We start from the raw sequence: 23,723 nt of genomic DNA, 5'->3' as shown, positions 1-23,723 counted from the left end.
AAATTGCAACGGACAGGAAAATGAGGAACCTCAGTTTGATATTTCTCTACTTTCCTTTGCTAGTTAACAACATATTATCTAAAATTTTGTTTTCATTAATGAAATATGTATCTTACTATCATGTTGGTTTAAAAAGCAGTTATGAAAGACTATGGTGTTTTTAAAATAGTAAAAAATTAGATAATATGACCAAAACTAACGGTTAGAATGTTTCTATCAGTTTTGAATGAATACATTGGTCTTAACAGATACAATTTGAAAAGTAAAATGACTTGGAGTTCTTTTCTTTTTTAAAAGAAAATGTTTGGGACACCTGGGTGGCTCAGTGGTTGAGCATCTGCCTTCAGCTCAGGTCATGATCGCGGGGTCCTGGGATTGAGTCCCACATTGGGCTTCCCCCGCAGGGAACCTGCTTCTCCTTCTGCCTCTGTCTCTCATGAATAAATAAAATCTTTTAAAAAAGATAACGTTCGTACAAAAACTGAGAAAAGTACAATGATGTAGCAATCATACTATCTTCAAAGTAATGGAACACAATCAGAATCTTCCTGAAAACTCCTATGAGTTACAAGTATATTTCTGTAAAACGCTGGATGGCACTGTAGTATGTACTTACACAGGACATACTCCAACTGAAGTTCTTTAAAATTAGACCATGAACAGAGGCATTTAGACAATCTTTTAGCTTTTAAAATTTTTATCACTTAATGCCTAGATTCCTGGAAAAACACTAATTTTTGATAATAAATTAGATCGTTCTACTGAATGCTCTTATCACTTTATAACAAATAGCTTAGGAAGACATTTATCTGTTCTGTATCCAAGACTCTACTAGTTCTCTAGATAAAAAATATAATGAAAATTGGTCTTTGCAAAAAAAAAAAAGAAAGAAAGAAAGAAAGAAAGAAAGAAAGAAAGAAAGAAAGAAAGAAAGAAAGAAAGAAAGAAAGAAAATTGGTCTTTGCAAGGTCTTGTTTTCCCTTGTTACATACTACTGTAAGCACCTGCTAAAGGCTCAGACAATAAGGTGAGACATGACTGCCACCGTGTGGGCAGTAAAATTATACAGATTTCAAAATCAAACCTTCAATTTAATAAGAATTGTCATATTCTTTACTCCGAAATACATTGGAAACAATAAGTACTATTTGAGTTATATTATTCTAAATCCATTAATGTGATGTTCAGTCTTGGTACAAGTAGTTGGACACTACTATTAAACTGCAAAATGCCAGTTATGAAAAGTATCTACATCCTTGTTGCTCAAAGTATGTTCCACAGACCAGCAGCATCTGCACGACCTGAGAGCTTGTTAGAGCAGTCAGACCCTACCTCAGATGCCCTGACTCCAAATCTGCTTTTTAACAAGATGCCCAGGGGACTCCATACACACTACAGGCCAAGAAGTGTTCATCTACAGTTAAGTGCCTCCAGTAGGGGATCTCACCCCACCCAATGAAGGGTAGGTGACTTTTACCAGAAAGCCCACCTACTTAAGAAAATTATTGTTCGTCTTACTTGAATTGACTTTATCTTTGCAAATGTAGGAATCTATTTTATCTATTATTTGCTTAGGTTAAACTAATGGGATTAATTTCACAATTCAGAGAAAAAATTAAAACAGATTTTCCAGAGAAAAGGGCTTGTTTAGTTTCAGGAGAGATTAGAGTATTTTATTTTGCCCAATCAGAGCCCTTCAGCATAAAGAGACATTCATATACATATATATGAACATTTTCCAGAAACATTATAATACATTTTTTTAAAATACCAGCTTAACGGTATTTATTTACAAAAATATTTCATTACCTAATTTTAAACCTTTTGCTGTGATGACATTTTGTAAAGTACAGGAATGCAAAATAACTACAAAGTTTAACACATTTTTAGTGTTTGCAATAGTGCTTTTTTTGTTTTTGTTTAAAATGAAACAGTACACAGAGATTTTTTTTTTTAACCGTATTTAAAATGCATATTCCAGCAATTACCTTTGAGATAGTTACTGGACTGAGCAAAATTAAAAAAAAAAAAAGTGCAGCAACTGAAAACTGCCTGCAGGTTTAAGGTAGACACAAGCTAGAGCTCTATACCAAGCATGCTTGCCCCTGAAGTGGACAATGTTAGAAAAACTTATTCTTGCTCTTTTTAATATTGTTTTGGTAATGCATTTACAATGAACCAATAGTATAACTAGAAAAGAAATGTTTTTCTGGTTCTATCATGTTAAGCAGAGGTCACACCTAAAGTATCACAGTACCATTTATTTACAAAAAAAAAATTACAAAATTTAAAATATGATTTACTCTCTTTGCATTGCTTTCTACTGACATGTTGAGTCTGTTTTTAACTCCTCACATTGTCTTCAGTTGAAGCAAAGTTAGAACACAAAACACTTAGCAAAGTATATTTAAAAAAATGAAACTCCCAAATAGGAACCCATTGCCATTAGCCAATGTCCATTTAAAATGCCTGAGCCAAACAATCTACAATAAATTAATACTGACTTATTTACATCTCATACACTATAAAATTTTAATTTAAACTATGAGCCTCATTGCAAAATACCGGCAAAACTGACATTCATGGTTTTTCTGATGTAGAGTGCAATATGCAATAAAAAGAGCAATTACATGTAGCCCTGGACTACTGTACTCAATTTGTAAATGAATTATGCCTAGTGATTTAAGACTGTATTGATAACTGAAGAAAAAAAACATGTTATAAGCCTGACAACTGGGAAGTTAATTCAGCTGAGAAAGGTAAAGTTTTCCCTTTAATTTTTGTTGTTGTTGTTATACCTATTTTCTGTCCACAGAACCTTTAAAACTTCTGTGGCAGTAGTAAGATCATTAATATTCACAGGAAAAATAATCCCCATAGCACTTTACAAGAAATTGATCAGTGATGAAAAGTGTGATTAACAAAAGCTGTAAACAAGTATCTTCACATTCATTTTCAAATGAAAAAAAAATCATTTGTGGGCTTAAATTTCAATCCAATAGAACACTCTAAAAGGGAAAAGAAAAAAAGGAGGACACTAAAGATAGAGAAGTGCTCTTTTTCAAAGTAAATACAGATTAAAAAGTCTAGGAATAGTGATCAAGTATCAAACTGATAAGGAACAAATTCTATAAACTACAAAATAAAAACCTTCATTGACAAAAATACATAAACTCTGTTTTCATTTTTGGAAATTTATTTTTAAAAAAGGTAGAAGAAAATACCTGGAAAACTATTTTAAATATATATATATATTTTAAAACAATAGTTAAGGTAGGCATCCGACAGCAAGCTGCAGCTATGAGAAAGACTTTGCAATTACTGTTGTGGGCATTTTCCCCAAAATAAAATTAATATTTGAAAATGCTCAATAGAGGGTTTTTTTTTTAACCATAGTAATGATTATCTTTCCTGTCAATGCGTGAAGACTTTTGAATAATGTATGATTCTTTAAAATTAATTGTATCTCGATATGAGATACCAGTATTTCTTATTATAAGCGTAAAACATAACTTTTTGTATGGATAATATACATACTTTTTAAGTACTTTGACTTAAACTTAACAAGTTCACCATTTTTAAAATTAAAGAGTACATTTATAAAAATTTCATTTTAAAATTAAAAGTATATTCTCTAGCAGTATGTATAAATATAACATGTTACTGTATGATCTTAAAACAAATCTGAAAGTGTTGCAATAATTTAAGACCTAGAACACTGAAACATACAGCAAATGATTTTACTATTTGTTTCCTTGAAAACTATATAAAGCCCTATTGAAGGTTTTAAGACTATGATCAGTTTAATTGTTTAAGGTGCAGCTAGCAGCATATTCATGATTTTGGTATGTTTTATACATATGCATCACTTAATTTTAACTGAGAAATGTGGATTAAATGATAATAAAAAGTTTTCATTACCTAAAAAAGTGCAGAAAAAATTCAAGTTTAAAGTTCAGTGCTCTTTATTTGCAAAAACAAATAAACAAAATCCCCAAAGTTAAAATGTAAAATAAATCTTTGCCACAAAAAATTTACCTTTGGATATAGCTTTTCTAATGTCATTGAGAAAATGCCTTCAGCAAAATATATATGGAATCTGGAACTCAGGGTAAAACTCTGCACTACTGTCTTCCTTTCCTCAGCTGTCTCCCTACCACCCCCTGTAACCTAAAAATGTGTAACACTTTCAGACTTGTTTATAACACTCACATACCTACAGGAAAGAACTTCAGAGAAACCTACAATTAAGAAGGTCTAAGCAAAAAAAAAAAAAAAGGTTCTTTCTTTACTATAAAGTACTGTACTTAAATTGTAATATACTACACGTAACATAGACAAGTAGCAGCATTTTTTTTCACATCCATAAAGAAAATCAAATTAAGAAGTCAGTCATAGCTCAGTGATATCTAGAACCATTTTTGGAAACACTTTGTACAATTGAAATGCAAACCCAGGGCATTAAGATGATGCAAAACTTCAAATGGATGTAATATACAGAATTTGTCAGAGTAGAAGATTTCAAATAACTTTTTAAGCAAATACATATGAATTTTATTTTGAAGAGTGAGCTGGATTTGCGGTACATATGGGGAAACAACTTCCTATTGACAAGCTGCTAATTAATGAATACTTCAATGATTTTAGAGCCAAGGACAAATGCAACAAAGAATAATGTCCTCAAGTGAGGATACGGAGGAAGCACACACATATCTTTCATTTTTCTAATATTTTCTATTTTTGACTTTTTTTTTTTGGTTTGTTTTCCTGAAATCCTGGCTTGCTGGTGACTGTTACTTTTTGCACTTAAAAAGAAAAAAAAATAGAGATGTTATCTCTCAAATTACAATAAATTCCCTGGGTTAGTTATTACTGCAGACTCTCTTATCTACAGACTGAATCAAGTATAACTCGGAGAAGCTATTTCCTATTCTCAAAAATACTTTAAGCTTTCTAGTCTTAAGTGAGTTTCTAGGTTTGCTGTGCATAATCTGTAGATTAATTTAAAAACGAAATAAAGTAACTCAAAATATTGATTTAACATTTTCTTATAAAATCCATCTCAGATAAATGTATCTACTTCTATATTTGAAAATAATTACAAGATTAGTTCATTTTATATACAACAGGAAAAATGACCATAGAAATAAAGTTGATGTACAATTAACACAAAAAAACACAGCAAATTAAATAATTGGAGCCAATATGCCCTTCCACATAATAGGGAATCAACCAGTATACTATTTTACTGAATGCTTCTCAACTTCAAATCCGTAACTGTTGATTTTATTGATGACATTCTCAGAACTGTACCTTAAAAAAGGGCCTAATACTTCCTGACAGATCATGGAACAACATGTTTATTAGGTAACACAGGATACAAATTAAGCCATCTATAAACTGCTGTTCATCATATCGCTGACATTAACTAAACAGAAATATGTTATCCATAGGTATTTTCTACAAATTCAAAAACTTTTGAAAATGATTACTTTTAAAATATTTATTTTGGCTCTATCAATTATCTCTATCACATATATTTAGTCCCTCCCTAATAATGAATAATGATATTCAAAGTAAATTTTAATGTAAACTTTTGTATCCCATAGTGCACATTATAAAATGTAAACATAAAAGCATTATTAATGAAAAGAATAAAGAGGAACAGATGCATAACAGACTGCATGGAATTAGGGTGTTCTACATATACCTTTAATGATCATATGGAATAGAAAAAACCATCAAATTTGCTATCAATTTGTGCTCTGATTATCTCTTAATGAAGGAAGAAAACTGTTTTAAACAATTTTTTATAGAAGAAAATATTTAAATTTCATTACTATTAAATGTAATGCTTTTATTTTGCGCTTCCTTTGTTGCTCTAAGAACCACCAATAATAATCTCAGATGAGCCTGCATTATCAGATCACATACTTCCAGGTCTACGAAGTTATCTCTTCCCTGTCTGCAAAGCTATTCTAGGAACCAATCATTTATTGTCCACTGATGGTCTCATTTGCATTATACTCCAATACAGAAATAATTTAGTTACCAAAATGCACATATGTTCCTTTCCTTTTGGCTTTTTAAACCTTGAAAGGACATGTACAGATTTATAGTATATTTCTACAGAAAATATTTTGTAGGTCATCAGACTAGACTCTTATATAGATAATTATTGACAACAGATGCTTGTAATTTCCCATGCGACAGCATGTGCACTAAGATTTAATCGGCTCATCACCTGAGTGTACTGGAACTGTTAGCAAATAAAGGGCTTTTTAAAAAGGGAGCTGAGCATTTTACTGAAATAATGAAACTTTTTTTTTTTAGCAATTTTAATTAAATAATGCAAAGGTACATTTGGTTAAACATTTTATAAAAATTCAAGCAAAATTAAAAACTTAGCCAATTTCAACATTTCTACAAATTTAACCTGTAACTATTTTGGTCAAATCCACCTTTAGCTGAATTAATGAGAACAAGGACAAGGGACATTGAAGTATTCTCCTCACCACAATGGAGGTTTTTCTCACTTTCCACACTGTATAGCCACTACATGGAAACTCCCAGAATGATGAGCGTTCAGTCATGCTCTACACTTTTCTTTTCAATGAAAAGTGATGTATCGCCTTGTTTTGCTTTTGACAAAATATGGACTAAACACAAGTATACAATAACAAGAATCCAAGAGTAGCCCATACACAAGTCAACTATGTGTATGTTTTTATTATTTAAAGCCCACCATTCAGCTTATCTGTCTAAAGATATGGTAACAAACAGTTTGTTTCTTTTTCACTAATGATACTGATGACCGTTCAGTTTAAGGGAGGGAAAGTCCAAGACAGCTGTTTGTTAATTCAGTCAATGACACAAACATAACTATTTCAGCTTCAGGACTTCTGACTTATTGCCTCTCCCTCAATGAGGTCAAACACTGATGGCAGATACAACAGCACAAAATCTTTTGGCATATGAAAGTTTAATACAGGAATGATCTAGGAATAGTCCTTGCTAGGTCTCCTCAACATCCCCCTTTGTTTCTTCATCCATAACATGTGACCTGCTTAGTTCCCAAGCTGTCAACCCACAGCTGCCACACACCATCTACTCCGCTGTGTGTGTGTGTGGACACTCCTCAGTTAAAGCCACATGACTGAGGTAAAACAGTGCATGATTGTGCTAGGAAAGAACAGTATCCAGTGATGAACATCCCTTTAACGTTGACTTTCCTAAAGTGAAATCAATAAAATAAAAAAGGAAAATTCTTTTTCCTTCTGGCTGAAGTTGGACTTAGTTGGATTTCTGGTTGTCAGAACTGGTACCACTTCTTATCTTTGTATTTCAACATCATCTAGAGGGGAGAAAACACACAAATGATGTTTTAAAAATGCCAGAACAATAATATTTATGTTATAGCTGAATTCTATATATTTCCCAAACATTGTATCATTCTGAAACATATTATAGTGTTACTATATTGCTTACTTCAAATCACTTTATACTGAAAGCAATAAGTAAGACCTATTCCATTTAGAGAAAAAAAAGACCATACCTATGAAGAACTACAGCCCAGAAAGTCCTCTTATTTTTTTAGAGACATGACATTATCAAACTTTGGATCAGTATATTCTTTGGTGACCTAAGCTAATATCTTACAAATAAGGTACTTATCAGTTCTCTGATATGAACTAAAAACAATGGTTAAAGAACCTAGTGAATGAAAGGTTGAAAACTCCTCTTGTTGCCATCAAAAATGTACCGAGCACTTTCCTCTGAGGTAGGCACTGTATGGCATACCTTCCCTATATGAAATCATTTGGTCCTCACAGCTCTACAGGTTAGAGATTATTATTCTCCTCATCCTATAAATGAAGGAAATAAGGCTTATATGGGTTACCCAACGTAACACAAGGGTGAAACTGGGATTTGAGACCATGTGGTCTGATCCAAGAACCCACGAGCTTCATCACCTCAATATATTATCTTCAAAGACTCTCAAATATGGATCATAAACATAATTTGGTAGAAGTTTGAGCCTGAACTCTCTGCTAAATATTTAGTGTAGGGGTATATTCTGAAATTGGCTGAAGTGTTATATGCAATTAGAGATCACAATCACATACAGGGTTATGCCAACAAAATTCTTGACCAACGTCACTAGCCTATAACTGAGGTGTGTGTTAGCCAAGTACAAGGACTCACATAAGGATCTCCAAACCTCTTTGAAGCCCTGCACAAATTGCTCCCAAGTCAAGTGACCTCTTTCATGCATTCCAGGTGTCAGCATTCTTGAGCAACGAAAAGATGACTTTTGATTGAAAAATTTAAAGAGCTATTACTGACAGAGTAGGTGCTCAAATCTAAAAATAACCTTAATACGGTTTCTTCAGTTAACAAACTAAAAATGTCCTCAAGGGCTAGGCTAGGAACCAAGGGTGTAAAGTAGCCCAGTGTAAAGCATCACAGAGTGGCAGATCTATGTGTCAAAATGAAGATGTATATTCTATACCTAAGGGACTTTAAAGTCAGTTTGTGTAAGTGTTACTATGCTGGCCAACAAAGCTTATTTATAAGAAGGCCAGCTAGGGATCCTTTCTTTATAGCATATGTTTTAAGGTCCAACATGACTTCTGACTTCATCAAGATGAATTCATTGCAAAAATGCATTTCATTCATCCTCTGTATGAATTGGTCTACAAATAAAAATGTTTACCAATTTTAGCTATTTTAGATCAACCTAAAGAATCAAGAGAGGCAAATTATTTCCTTTTCCAGGAGTTAGTAGTAAAACCTGAAAACCCTGCATTTCCTAAAACTGTTGCAAAATCATTGGCTTTGTTTACAAAAAGCCTGAAGGTGAGCAGTTTCCTTCAAAATTTATAAACTTCAGTAAGAAACCAGACTACTGAAATATATTCTTGTAATGGCTCCCTCTGGTGGCAAATCTGGAACTTGCAAGTACAGAGGACAAATGAAAGTTCTTGTGTAGAAATACAATAGCTATTAAAAAAAAACAAAACCAAACATAAGAAAGAGTGAAAAGGATTCTAAGGGAAAGGAGGGAAACTGAGTGGGGAGAAATTAGAGAGGAAGACAAACCACGAGTGACTCCTAATCGTGGGAAACAAACAAAGGGTTGCGGAAGAGGAGAAGGGTTGGGGGATGGCGTGATTGGGTGACGGGCACTAAGAAGGGTGATGGGCACTAAGGAGGGCACTTGATGGCACTATACGTTGGCAAATTGAATTTAAATTAAAAAAAACTCAAACATTTTCATACTTGTTTTAACTAGGCTATTTTGTTTAAATATTTGTTTGATAGACATACCTCATGAGCGTGTTTAGAAAATGAATCTGCACTGGACAACATAGCTGCAGTTCTTTCTTCCAGATCACCAAGTTTCTGCCCTCTTTCATCTAGTGCCAGCCTGGCTCGTGCTAATTCACCAACAACTCCAGAGGCTGCTCCTTTCACACCTTCAATGCCGCCAGGGCCAGGAATATGCTGTGCAAGACTCCTTGATGCCTTTCCTGAGGATGATTCTCCAACTGAATGGATTTGATAAATGAAAGAGTAACTCAAGAAATGAAAATTTTATTAATATCCTCCTATATAACATTAAAACACAATTTTAAGGTTGAGTGACAATATAATTGTAATATTTATATAACTCATTTCATAATGTTTTTATATGATTTTAATAATTTTTAGTTTTTTAAACATGCAAAAACAGAAAAATAATATTAATTAATATTCTACTCTATATTAGTTTATATAACAAAATTTGTTTAAAAAAGGGGCTAGTAGGGATCCCTGGGTGGCGCAGCGGTTTGGCGCCTGCCTTTGGCCCAGGGCGCGATCCTGGAGACCCGGGATCGAATCCCACGTCGGGCTCCCGGTGCATGGAGCCTGCTTCTCCCTCTGCCTGTGTCTCTGCCTCTCTCTCCTCTCTGTGACTATCATAAATAAATAAAAATTAAAAAAAAAAAAAAAGGGGCTAGTAATTATTTGTTGCAATGAATAATGGGCATACTGATGCCAGTTTACAGAACAGTAAAAATTACTATTGGGTGTGCAAAACATTAAAGATAAATTAATTTAAACATAGGGATTTGATTTAGTTTATTTATTCCATGCTTTCTCATACTTGAAATACTATGCTTAGGCTTAGAAGTAAAGGAAAATGAAGAATTTATTCATTATTCTATTTTTGTGTCCATTAAGTTGTGGATATACTACATCCCTTTCTTTCCATTTCTTGTCACATAAAAATAGATCAATTTTTTCCTTCAAAAGATCTCAGGAATTCAACTGCTTCCTTTCCGTACATAATCCAGACCTTGATTACCTCAGAAGTCTTAACTTCTGTTAAAGATTGAGGTCCGATCTTCCCTTTTCCCTCATCATGCATTTCTCTCATTAGAAATATAATTCCCATACCATAAATTTGCCCCTGAATATGTTAGTAGCTTTTAGTTTATTCAGAAGGTTGTGCAACTATCATCACTAATTCCTGAACATTTTCTTAAAAACAAAACAATCCCATGCTAACTATTGGCAGTCACATCCCATTTCCCCCTCTTCTCAGTCCTTGTCAATCAATAATCTACTCTGTCTTTATACACTTTCCTATTCTGAACATTTCATATAAGTGGATTCATACAATCAATATGTGGCCCGTGTCTGGCTTTATTCACTTAAAATAATGTTGTTAAGGTTCAACCATGTTGTAGCATGCATCAGCACTTTATGCTTCTTTTTTCTTTAAATATTTTATTTATTCATTCATGAGACACAGAGAGAGAGCCAGAGACATAGGCAGAGGGAGAAGCACGCTCCCTGTGGGGAGCCCGATGTGGGACTTGATGCCAGGACCTTGCGATCACAACCTGAGCCAAAGGCAGACGCTCAACCACTGAGCCATCCAGGTGTCCTAGCACTTCATGCTTCCTGATGCCTGAATAATACAATATTCTGTTTATCAGCTCATCAGTTGTTTCTACCTTCTGGCTTTTATGAATAACGCTGCTATGAACATTTGTACAAGCTTTTGTGTGAATATGTGTTTTCAATTCTCTTGGGTATACCGAGGAGTGGAACTGTTGAGTCACATGATAACTTTATGCTTAACCTTTTGAGGAATTGCCAGTTTTCCAAAGAGGTTATGCCAGTTTTATATTTCCATCATCAATGTATGAGTTTCAATTTCTCCACATTCTTGCAAACATCTTTTTGACTACAGCCATTCTGGTGTGAAGTGGTATTTATTTGATTTGTACTTCCCTAATGAGAAATGATATTGTATCTTTTTTGCTGTGTTTATTGGCTATTTGTATATTTTGGAGAAATGACTATTCAAACCTTTTGCCCATTTAAAAACTGGGCTATTTGTCTTTATATTAAGTTGTAAGAGTTCTTTATATATTTTGCATACTGGACTCTTATCAGATTTTAGATATATCAAATATATGATTTATAATATTTTATGATAATCTGTGGTTTGTCTTCTCACTTTCTTTTTTTTTTTTGTTTTTCTTTTTTTTTAATTTATTTTTTATTGGTGTTCAATTTACTAACATACAGAATAACCCCCAGTGCCCGTCACCCATTCACTCCCACCCCCTGCCCTAGTTCGTTTCCCAGAGTTAGCAGTCTTTATATTCTGTCTCCCTTTCTGATATTGCCCACACATTTCTTCTCCCTTCCCTTATATTCCCTTTCACTATTATTTATATTCCCCAAATGAATGAGAACATATGTTTGTCCTTCTCCGACTGACTTACTTCACTCAGCATAATACCCTCCAGTTCCATCCACGTTGAAGCAAATGGTGGGTATTTGTCATTTCTAATAGCTGAGTAATATTCCATTGTATACATAAACCACATCTTCTTTATCCATTCATCTTTCGTTGGACACCGAGGCTCCTTCCACAGTTTGGCTATCGTGGCCATTGCTGCTATAAACATCGGGGTGCAGGTGTCCCGGCGTTTCACTGCATCTGTATCTTTGGGGTAAATCCCCAACAGTGCAATTGCTGGGTCGTAGGGCAGGTATATTTTTAACTCTTTGAGGAACCTCTTCTCACTTTCTTGATAGTGTTTTTAAATTTTATTGAAATACAATTATCTATTTTTTTCTTCAGTTGCTTGTGATTTAGGTATCATAACTAAGAAGCCACTCACTGTCTAATATAGGGTCACAGAGATTTATATCTATTTTCTTCTATGACTTTTATAGTCTTAGCGCTTACATTAAGGTCTTTGGTCCATTTTGAGTTAATTTCTGTGTATGGTGTGAGGTGAGAACACAACTTCATTCTTTTGCATGTGGATATCCAGTTGTCCCAACACTATCTGTTGAAAAAACTATTCTTTCACCTTTGAATTTTCTTAGCAGCCTTGCAGAAAATCAATTAACCATATATGTATGGACTTATTTCTAGATTCTTAATTCTATTCCATTGGTCTATGCATTTCTCCATATGCCAGTACGTACTACCTTGATGATTAACAGCCTTGTTGTAACTTCAGAAATGTAAAGATGTGAGTCCTCCATCATTTTCCTTTTTAAAAAAATTTTTGTATGTGTGGCTATTTTGGATTCTTTCCATTTTCATATAAATGTTAGGAGCAGTTTGTTTCTTTCTTCAAAAAAATAGCTGGGATTTTGACAGAGATTGTGCTAAATGTATAGATCAGCTTGAGGAGCTTGGCCATCTTCCCAATATTAAATCTTCAAATCCGGGAACATAGGATGTCAATCTATTTATCTAGGACTTAAGATCTTTAAATGGTGTTTTGAAGTTTTTAGTGCATTTTACACTCCTTTTGTTAAATTATTCTTAAGTATTTTATCTTTTTGATGCTATTATAAAAGGAACTGTTTTCTTAAATTTCATTTTGTTCACTGCTAGTGCATAGAAGAAATGAAATTGATTTATACTTATCTTGTATCCTGCAATCTTGCTGAACTTATCTGTATTTTTTTTTTTGGGGGGGGTGGATTCCTTAAGATAATCTATTTACAAGATTATGTTATCTGCAAATACAGACTTTTACTTTTTCCATTCCAATCTGCAAGACCTTTAGTTCCTTTTCTTGCCTAATTGTCTAGAATTAAAACTCCAAGTATAAGGCTAACTAAAGAGGTAAGACTCTTTGAATTTCCATCTAAAGGTTAGTATCAGTTACAACATTTTTGTGGGGGGAGGGCAATTCTGATAAGGACTTCATTAAGTGTGTATCTGTGTATGTATAAATCAGTTTTGGGAGAATTGATGCCTTTTACTGAATCTTCTACTGCATGAACATGGTATATTTCTTTTGAGTCTTTAACTTCTGTCAACAAAGTTAAATAGTTTTCTATTTTTCCCATAGAGGTTCTAAACATCTTCTATTAAGATTTATTTCTAAATATTCAACTTTTTTGGTATGTTTTGATAGGATATGTGGGTAGACAGAATAATGTCCCCTACTCCTCTAAAAGATGACCATACTCTAATTCCTGGAACCTGTGATTCTATTACCTTAAACAGGAAAAGGAACACTGCAGATGTGATGAAGTTAAGGATCCAGAGATAGATTACCCAGGTAAACCCAATGTAATCACAAGCAAAGAGCTACATGCAGAGAGATATGGCTTCAGAAAAACAGAGATACAACAAAGTTGTTGGCTTTGATGCTTTAACTAGGGCAATTATATTCTCTTATCTTTCTTTATTCCTGACAGTGTTTACTTGTGCCATCCTCTTCTTTTGTGTAGTTTCACCAGAGATTTATCAATTTTATTAGATTTTTAAAGAATCAACTTCTGGCTTTGTTAGTTTTTTTTTCTATTTTGTATTTGTTTGCTAAGTCATTACTACCTTACCTATGTTTCTGTGGTTTATTTGCTGTGTTTTTTACCTTTTTGAGATGGGTCCTCAAGTTCACTCAATTTCATGTTTTCTCCTTCTAATAATACTGCATATATATTTAAGGTTATAAATACCACTGCTACTTTAAATGCATACCAATTATTATGAATTCTTTGACACATGGGTTTTTCAAGTTTATTTCTTAATTGTCAAACGGGAATTTAAAATTAGCTTTGCTATTAATATTAAGCATAAATGGATTGTGATTAGATCATAAACTCTTGATTTTAATGCTTTGAAATTTGATTTTTAAAAAATCATTTGATGTGTGGTCAACCTAAACCCCAACTTTTTAAAATGCAAGTTTCAAACATATAGGAAGATAAAAGAACTATATCATAAGCATCCATACATTATCTAATTTTGATAATAGTTAACTGTTTTTGCTATGTGTCTATATGTAAAATTTTTAAATAAAATATTTAAAATTCATTATACACATTATGACATTTTACTCCAAAATAATTTAGTATACCTCTGTGTTTGAAAAGAATGCATTCTGTAATGTTCTATATCTGTTCATTAGGTCTAAGTTAATTAATTGTGTTGTTCATATCTTCTATATCCTTTACTATAAGACTTATTGTTGTCTGCTTTTATATCTCAATCAATAGGCATATTCCCCCACTATGATTGAGAAATGGTCTCTTCTAGTAGTTATGTCAATATTTGTTTTTTATATATTTTGAAGTGAAATATAAGGTACATTCATTAATGTCCTAATGTTTACACTTTGATATTAATATAGCTAAACCAGCTGATTCTTCATTTGTGTTCATGCTTTTCTTTTAGAATTTTAATATTTGTTTTCAATGTCTTTTGTGAACAATGTGCATTTCTTTTTTTCTTTTTAAATTCAACTGGATAATTTTTGCCTTTTAAATGGGACATAATTGGGGTGCCTGGGTGGCTCAGCCAGTTAAGTGCCTGCTTTCAGCTTGCATCATGATCCTAGGGTCCTAGAATGGAGCCCTGTGTCGGGCTCCCTCCTCAGTGGAGAGTCTGCTTCTCCCTTTCCTTTCCCTCACTTGTGCTATTTTTCCCTCACTTGCTCTCTCTCAAATAAATAAAATCTTAAAAAAAAAAAAAGATAAATGGGATGTTATTACTATGGTTATTTATATTTAAGTCTACCATCTTCTATGTGCTTTCTATTTACCTCATCTGTTTTGTGTTCTTTCCTCCTTTCTTGCCTTATTTTGGAAGGATTGTGATTTTCCTGTTATTCACCTGGAAGTTTTGTACTAGGTTATAGAAATCACCTTAGAAATTATAACATGCATCCTTAACTTATTAATGCTACCTGATATTTTTAAAAAGTCTCCCAAAAAATGTATGATCTCAGATCACGTTAAATCCACTTTACCCTTTGTGACTCCCTTGATTTTGTTTATTTGTATGTGTATATGTATATACACATACTACAAGACTTTGATTTACAGTTTATAAAGATTATATTTATACATGCACTTATTACTTTCTAAAACATTGTTTCCTACTTCTCTGACATTCCATGGAGGATTATTTTCCCTCTATGTGAAGTACATCCTTTAGTATTTCCTTTAGTGTGATGGCAAGTCTTATTCATTTGTTCATTTGTCTAAAAATGTCTCATTCCTGAAGGATATTTTCGATCTTTGGCTGTTGAGAAGCCAGTCTCTAGCTTGTTAAAAGACACCTCATTTTCCTCTAGCCACTCTGAAGATTTTCTCTTTGTCTTTGATATGCTCTATTTTCATGCGACACATTGAGCTGTGAATTTTTAAAAATTTATTTTAGAGAGAGAGTGAGTGGGGGGGGAGAAGTAGGGGAAGGGACAGAGGGAGGAAGGGGAAGGGGAGAGAGAAGGAGAGATGGAGGGCGGGAGAGAGAGAGAGAATGAGAGAATATCTCAAGCAGACTCCATGCCGAGCTTGACGGAGGACTTGATACCATCATTGTGAGATCATGACCTGAGCTGAAACCAAAAGTCAGGTGCTTAATTGACTAATTCAGCCAGATACCCACCAGCTGTGAATTAAAAAAAATAAAATCCTTAGAATTCATTAGACTTCTTGAATGTATGAATTGGTATCTTCTATCAATTCTGAAAAATTTCCAGCCGTATGTCTTTATATATTGATTCTTCTTCACATGCTTTCCTATTTCTTTCTTGAGAAATTTAAACATATGTTAGATCTTACCACTGCAACTTCTATTTCTTGTATCTTCTTTGTATTTACATCTGTTTTGTTTTTCTGTACTACATTCTAGATGGTCTATCTTGCCTATCTTCAAGCTATATAATTTTCTCTTCAGTTGTGTCTAATTTGTGGTTAAATTTATCCAGTTTTTGTTTTTGAATCTTTCAGTTCCACAATTTCATTTTTGTTTTTCACACATTTGTTGTATTGATTTTTATAGTTTTCAGTTATCTGACAAAATGTTCAGGCACAGTACTTATGAATATAATATACATAACTATTTTACAGTTTGTGTCTGATAATTCTAGTATTTGAAGTAACTGTGATTCTATTTCTGCCCTTTCTGTTTTCATTGTTCATGGTATTGATTACTAGTGTTCTAGGTTAACCTGGACAACTTTTTTGAAAAACTATTTTTACAAATAATTTGAGGACTTGAATATGTTATCTGCCTTTAGAGAACATTTTCACTTGCTTCTCCCTGGTGCTGGGGACTTGAGCAGTCTGTAAAAATACTTTAATTAAGGTTGCAAGTTTTCTGGGACAGTCGATAATTTAAAGGCGAGGTCAGTCTGTGTGTCTGAGGACTGATTTATTTCTAGGTCACCTTTACTCTTAAGCCATGGCCTTTGGGGTCCTTGCAAAGAGAAGTTATTGAACAAGATCTCTACCCTTGCCTGTTCTAGGAGCCCATCTTGCTAGTATGAACACAGTTTAGTATCTCAGCCTTCTGTTTCAGATTAGCAAAGTACTCCAGGGTAAAAGTGGCCTCAGTTTGCCAGGCTCAGCACTCTGGGTTCCCATCCTTTCCCATGTCCTAACTATACCTGTTAGCTGTCTGATGTTGTTAAAAATTTTTTAAAAAATACAATTTTTGAATTTTGTGGAACTTTATCAACTACATTGGTCCCCATGACTTAAAGAACAGTCTTTATTTTTAAAAATTAAAACTGACTGATCCTCTCAGTACCAAGATGATTGATCAATCATCTGGGTAAGTTTTGAAAATTAAATTGTACTGCACTGCTACTTACTGATGTTTAATCTTACAGTTTTTCTAATTAGTCAAACACAAAAGGAAAGTTCTATAATACTTCAGTAAAACAGAAAGAATAAAAGGAAAAAAAATTACAGACAGGTAACTCCTATTTGAAAGAAAGGTCAATCATTGATTCATTAGCTCATTCAAGGACAAATTTCTACTATGTGCAATTATGTCGAAGGCAGTAAATGAACTAGATTTTGCTATCCTAAATAACCTTCTAGTTCAATGATAATAGTTCTGGAGGTTTTGTAAAATAAATGTTTACATTAAAAACTTTTTCAAAGTTAATGTCATCAATTAAAGTTAATTATAGAATTGAAATAATAAGATCACATTTAATGAAAATAAAATGCTTTCTAAACCATTCATTTAAAGTTGTGAATACTCCTTTTTAACCACCTGAAGCTACCCCTGATTTTGGTTAGAATGACAGAAAAAAACCTTTTATGTATTTTTGCTAAAAACATGGATATATTAATTACTGACAAGAAAAAAAAGGTGATAATTTATACATAAGAAGAATTTAAATGGCTTGAATGTTTCAGTTTTACAGATACAATATCCAAATTAAATAAATCAACTTACATAGTTCTTCTCTATCAAGAGATTGTGCACCACCTCCAAATAAGCCTTTAAAGAATCCCCTGTTTGGTGCTTCAGGTGCTTCTACAGGAGTGAAGAGTTCACCCAACATCTCCTTTAAAATCAAAACAAACTGTAATTGGTAAAGTTACAGGGAAACTCAACTATAATTCACAAAACTGTCACTAAAACTCTAACTTAAGCTTATAATATGTTGAGATTCACAATTAATGAGCCTGTTTCAAGTGACTACATCTAGTACCTACTGATCTAGTCAAACAGTTTACTGAAGCAGCATAACTTGCTGCTTGCTACTTTGGCTAGATTATTTTCCTTATGTTTCAAGCAAAGATGATATTCTTGCTTAACTGTAACAAGATTTCAATCATTATGACAAAATTTTCCCATAATTCTTAACAGGATTAATAATTAGGTCTTCCTACATTAGGAATAAGAAAAGCTACCAGTAAAGTTGAAAACTTTAGTGTGATGATGAGGATGAAGATATATAGTTTTGGAATTATCATGTTCAGCTGAGTCAGAAAATTAGTAATTTAGAAAGACACTTCTTTTTTCATAAACATAGCCTAGGAAGAGAATTATGCCCATGAGTGTTTTATTAATAAAAACTAACAGTGCCAAGTTAAACAAGTCAAACAATTAAAGTCTCTTTATATTCCATAAAATATTACAGAAAAGTTTATTTGTGTTTCAATAAAAAGACTATTGTTTAGAACAGGCAGCTGACAGCAACTGTGCGGTTAATGGTTCTTTGTGAATAAATTTTAAAAGGGACTATACCGCCTGTCCTGAAATTCCCTTTTCTTTTTATAAAAAAAGAACTATTAAAAATGATTGACAAAAAAAAAAAAAAATGATTGACAAATAATAAAAAAATTATTTTTTTTTATTATTATTTTTTTAAGCAAACTATATGTACTGTTTACAGTAGCAAAGGACAACAAATCATGTACAAATTGGTGAATAAACAGAACAGAGCCAGCCGACCTCCCACCCTCGCCCGGACAGCAGAACACAAAGGAAACGCAAAGGCCTTCGGCAAGATTTCAGGCAGGTGAGGGACGATGTCGCGGTCCCGCTCGGGGACTAGGACCGGCGGCAGTGGGTGTGCACGCAGCAGCAGGAGAAGCAGCCGTGTAACTGGTACAGAACAAAATCACGTCCTAAAACATACACCCCACACCTACTGGGAAAGCAGCGCAGCCCACGTCCACAAGGGCAACGCCAAGTCACCGCTGCAGGGGCTCCACCGCTAACATACTGAAATTCCAGAAATGTGGCAGGGATATGGGAAGGTTTCTTTCTATATTGTTTGAAATTGCTGTCACTATTCTTCAGAGTATAGAAATGGTAAACTAACTCAGGAGACAAGAAAGGTTGCTGACATGTTATCAACTTTGTAGATAATACACAGAGAGGGAAGAGGAATTTCTCTAAGGATGGTAGCAATATTATTATAAGGCAGCTGGGAAGCTTTAGAAGCAAAATAAAAATACAGTGAAGCTTTGGGATTGCATTTCTGCCCACTTAAGAGAAGAAGCTATGATACAAAAGACAAGTACATTATTGGTTCCAGGTAGGAGTTCTGCTGTATCTGGTTTTACATTATTATAGTTGAAGATAAAGCATGTACTTTTTAGAGTTTCTTCCTTAGGGCTGGGCTATGAAAGTTAATAAAGGATGTCCAAAGATTTTACTTTTAAGTATATTCATATTAATGTTGTTTGTCCAACCAGATTTTAAATGGGAAGAGATAATTGTTAACAAAATATAATACAGAGTTTCATTTATAATGTTGAGGTGGATTGAAGCCTATACATTTTAATTTTCTTTTCTCTGATATTCTACGAAGTGGAGTAAAACTGGAATGAAAAATTTCAAGTCAATAAGTCAAACATTTTAAAACTTATCGTAGAATATACTGATAACTGTTATATAATACAAATTTATATTACAAGGTGATTTTAGGCATATTCCCAATGTGTAAAACAGATTCCCATTTAAACTGTATCTACTAAATTGATACAACAAAAATGGCAAACAGCTACCATTTGAGGGTCTTTTATGAGTAACATGACATATAACAAGTGATAGTGTAAAGCATTTTAAAATTTATTTTAGAATTATGGTTTACAGCTCTTTATTTGGTGTTTACTGAGCTTATAACTTTACAAATGTAAAGTAAGAAATATTTTAAAAATATGTATTGTAGCTTGTGTTTCCTTGTGTTTCTTTGGAAAGCCTTCTCTTGCTCCTTCTGAACCCCTCATCTCCAAGTAAATGCTGCTTTCTCTCACTACAGCTTAATTTATATTTTCTTTAGTTTTATATAAGTGGAATCATACAACATTGTGAAGTTTTTCTTTTTATTTGCTTGCCTTATTTCACTCAGTATAAAATTACTGTGAGATTCATCCATGATACTGAATGTTATCAACCGTTCATTCCTTTCTATTGATGACTTGTATACTGCAATTTGATTATTCATTGATCTGTTGATAGACACTTGGGTAAGTTTCCAGTTTTTTGGCTAGCACAAGTAAAACAGTTACAAATATCAATTGCCTCTTAAGTTAAAAAACTAGGAATAGAATGGCTAGATACTTGGTTTATGAATGTTTAACATTTAAGAAACTGCTGTTTTCCAAAGTGGTTGTACCAATTTTTTTTTTTTTTTACATTCCCAGCAGTGTATTAGAGTTCTAGACCCTTTCCATCCTTGTAAGAACTGGATATGATATTTTTTAAAAAATTTGAGGAACAGAGAAAGAGAGCGTGTGCCCATGCACACATGAGTCCAAGAAGGGGGAGGAGCACAGGGGAAGGGAGAAGGAAAGGGAGAGAATCTCTAGTAGATACTGCTGAGCATGGAGCCCAACACCAGGCTTGATTTCATGACTCTGAGATCAATACCTGAGTTGAGATCAATGGTTGGACACTTAACTGACAGCAATGGCATAGTATTCTTTTTAATTTTAGCCTTTCTGGTAAAAGTGTTTAATGATATCTCATTGTGGTTTTAATTTATAGTTCTTTAAGGCCTAATAATGCTGAACATCTTTTCATGGTGAAGCATGTGTTCAAATATTTTGCCCATATTTTTACTGAGTTATCTTCTTTCTGTTGACTTTTGAGAGTCCTTTACATATTCTGGATATAAGTGCCTTATAGATAAATGTTTTGCCAAAGTTCTCTTCCAGCCTGTGGCTTATCTCTTTATTTCTTAAATGTTTTTGATGAACATAAGTTTTAAATTTTGTTGAAGTTGTCAATTTGTTCTTTTACAGGTGGTGAGTTACACCTGTTCTTTTACAGGTGTAGCTAAGAAATCTTTGCTTAGCCCAAGTTAACAAAGATCTTCTCTTAGGTTCCTTCTAAAAGTTTTACAGTTTTAGGATTTACATGTAGGTCTATGATCCATTTTGAGTCCACTGCTATACATACTGTGAGACATGAATCAAAGCTCTTTTTATTTTTTTGCATTTTAATATCCATTTTTTCTAGCATAATTTGTTGGAAAGGCAATTCTTTCTCAATTGCATTGTCCTCATGTATTAGTTTATAAGAACTCTATAGTCCATTCCACCAATCTATTTATCCAATTTGATGCCAAAATCATGTTCTTTTGATCACTGCAGCATTAAGTAAATCCTAAAATCAGGTGGTGTAACTTTATTCTTTTTATTCAACTTTATTCTTTTTCAGAGTTGCTCTGCCTATGCTAGGTCCCATACATTTCTATATGAATTTTAAAATAAATTTCTCCCAAAAAATTCCCACTAAAATTTTTGCGATTGACTCAAATCTATAGATCAATTTTTGGAGAACTGATATTTTAATATTGAACTTTCTGACCTATGAACAAGGTACATATTTCATTTATTCGTGTTATTAAAAATTTCTCAGTGTTTTTGTGATTTTGAATGTAGAAGTCTTTCATATTTTTTGTCAGATTTATCCAAAGTAGTTCGTATTTTTTGAGGCTATTATAAATGGTTTCATTTGTCAGATTTATCCAAAGTAGTTCGTATTTTTTGAGGCTATTATAAATGGTTTCATTTATTTAAGATTTTATTTATCTAAAAGAGAGAGAGAGAGAGTGCAAGAGCGTAAGCACACAAGCTTATTTATTTATCTAAGAGAGAGAGGGAGAAGCAGACTCCTGCTAAGCAGGGAGCCAGACATGGGGGGCTTGATCCCAGGACCCTGAGATTACAACCTGAGCTGAAGGCAGATGCTTAGCTGACTGAGGTACCCAGGCACCCCTAAATGGTGTTTTTTAAATCTCAATTTCCAAATGGCCATTGCTAGCATAGATTTTTTTAAAAAAATATTTTATTTATTTATTCATGAGAGACACAGTGAGACACAGGCAGAGGGAGGAGCAGGCTCTATGCAGGGAGCCTGATGTGGGACTCAATATCAGGACTCCAGGATCGTGTCCGGGGCCGAAGGCAGATGCTCAACTGCTGAGCCACCCAGGCGTCCCAGATTTTTTTTTTTTTTTTTTTATATTGGTCCATATCCTGCATTCCATCAAATTGTCTTTATTTCTAAAAGCTTTCTGGATGTATTTCATAGATAGATAATCATGTCATCTGCGAATAACTGGTTTACATTTTTCCTTTCCAACTGAGATGCTTTTTCTTTTTCTTGCCTGACTAGAACCTTAAATACAACACTGAACGAAGTATTGAGAGTGAACATCCCTTTCTACCTACTGATTTTAAAGAAAAATAATTCAGTAACTCATCACTAGGTATTATGTTAGGTGTAGATTTCCTTAGATGTCCTTTAAGCTCCCTTTTATTCCTTTGCTGAGATTTTTCTCTTTTTTAATTAGGAATGGATGTTGGATTTTATCAACTGCTTTCTTTTGGTTTACTAATATGGTGAATTATATCGATTGACTTAAAAATGTGAAGTCAACTCTGCATTCTTGGGATAAATGCCATGGTAATTTATCATGCCAGAATTATCCTTCTGATATATGGTTGGATTAAATTTGGTAAAATTTTGTTCAGAATTTTTACATCTATATTTGTGAAGTATATTGGTCTATATGTAATTTTCTTGTGCTTTGTCTATTTTTCATATCATATTAATTGTAGCTTCTAGAATGAGTTGGGAAGAATTTCCTTACTTCAATTTTTGAGTTTTGTGTAAAACTAGTATTATTTCTTCCTAAAATGTTGATAGAATTCACCAATGAAGCTCTCTGGGCCTGGAATTTTCTTCTCAATTACTACAATAGATACAGTACTCTTCAGGTTATCTATTTTTTTCTTTGGTAAGCTTTGGTAATTTGTGTCTCTCCAGGAACTTGTCCATTTCATCTAAGTTTTTGAGTTTACTGGCATGAAGTTGTTTATAGTATTTCCTTATTATCCATTTTATAAGTTGTTTATAGTATTTCCTTATTATCCATTTTATATATTTGTAAAATCTGTAGTAATGTCACTTCTCTCAATTTTTGATTCTGGTAATTTTTTAAAAAATATTTTATTTATTTATTCATGAGAGACACAGAGAGAGAGAGGCAAAGACACAGGCAGAGGGAGAGGCAGGCTCCATGCGGGGAGCCTGTTCTGGGACCCGATCCTGGGACTTCAGGATCACAACCTGAGCTGAAGGCAGATACTCAACTGCTGAGCCACCCAGGCGTCCCTAATTCTGGTAATTTGTAACTTCTCTCTTCATAATCAGACTGGCTTGAGATCAACTTTATTGATTTTAGAGATCAAACTTCTTCAATGTCTAATCTGTTGTTAATCCCATCCAGTATAATTTTTATCTCAAACGCTGTAGCTTTTTATCTTCTGATTTTGGTCTTTTGCATCTTCCAGTTAACTTTTTGAATGTGTGGAATACATTTATAGTAACTGTTTGATGTCCTTCTGCTCGAATTCCAATATTTGTGTAGTTCTGGTTTGGCTTCCTAGATTATTCTTCTCATTATGGGTCATATTTT

At 33.4% G+C, this 23,723-nt stretch overlaps 1 protein-coding gene across 4 annotated transcripts in view; it reads right to left on the bottom strand.

Annotated features, from left to right (window-relative positions):
• Positions 1–1,643: 1,643 nt before the first annotated feature.
• Positions 1,644–23,723, bottom strand: part of STXBP5 (syntaxin binding protein 5) — a 168,151-nt gene continuing 146,071 nt past the window's right edge. For all 4 annotated transcript variants that reach the window (XM_072827159.1, XM_072827167.1, XM_072827186.1 and 1 more), the window contains 3 exons: positions 17,735–17,846; positions 9,331–9,551; positions 1,644–7,354 (listed from right to left, as the gene is read on the bottom strand). In XM_072827159.1, coding sequence (XP_072683260.1) covers positions 7,313–7,354; positions 9,331–9,551; positions 17,735–17,846 — 375 coding nt within the window. In that variant the 3' untranslated portion in view covers positions 1,644–7,312. The remainder of the gene's footprint in view (positions 7,355–9,330; positions 9,552–17,734; positions 17,847–23,723) is intronic.

This window comes from Canis lupus, chromosome 1, assembly GCF_048164855.1.
Source record: "Canis lupus baileyi chromosome 1, mCanLup2.hap1, whole genome shotgun sequence".
Taxonomy (NCBI): Eukaryota; Metazoa; Chordata; class Mammalia; order Carnivora; family Canidae; genus Canis; species Canis lupus.
This window is presented reverse-complemented; position numbering and strand designations above follow the sequence as displayed.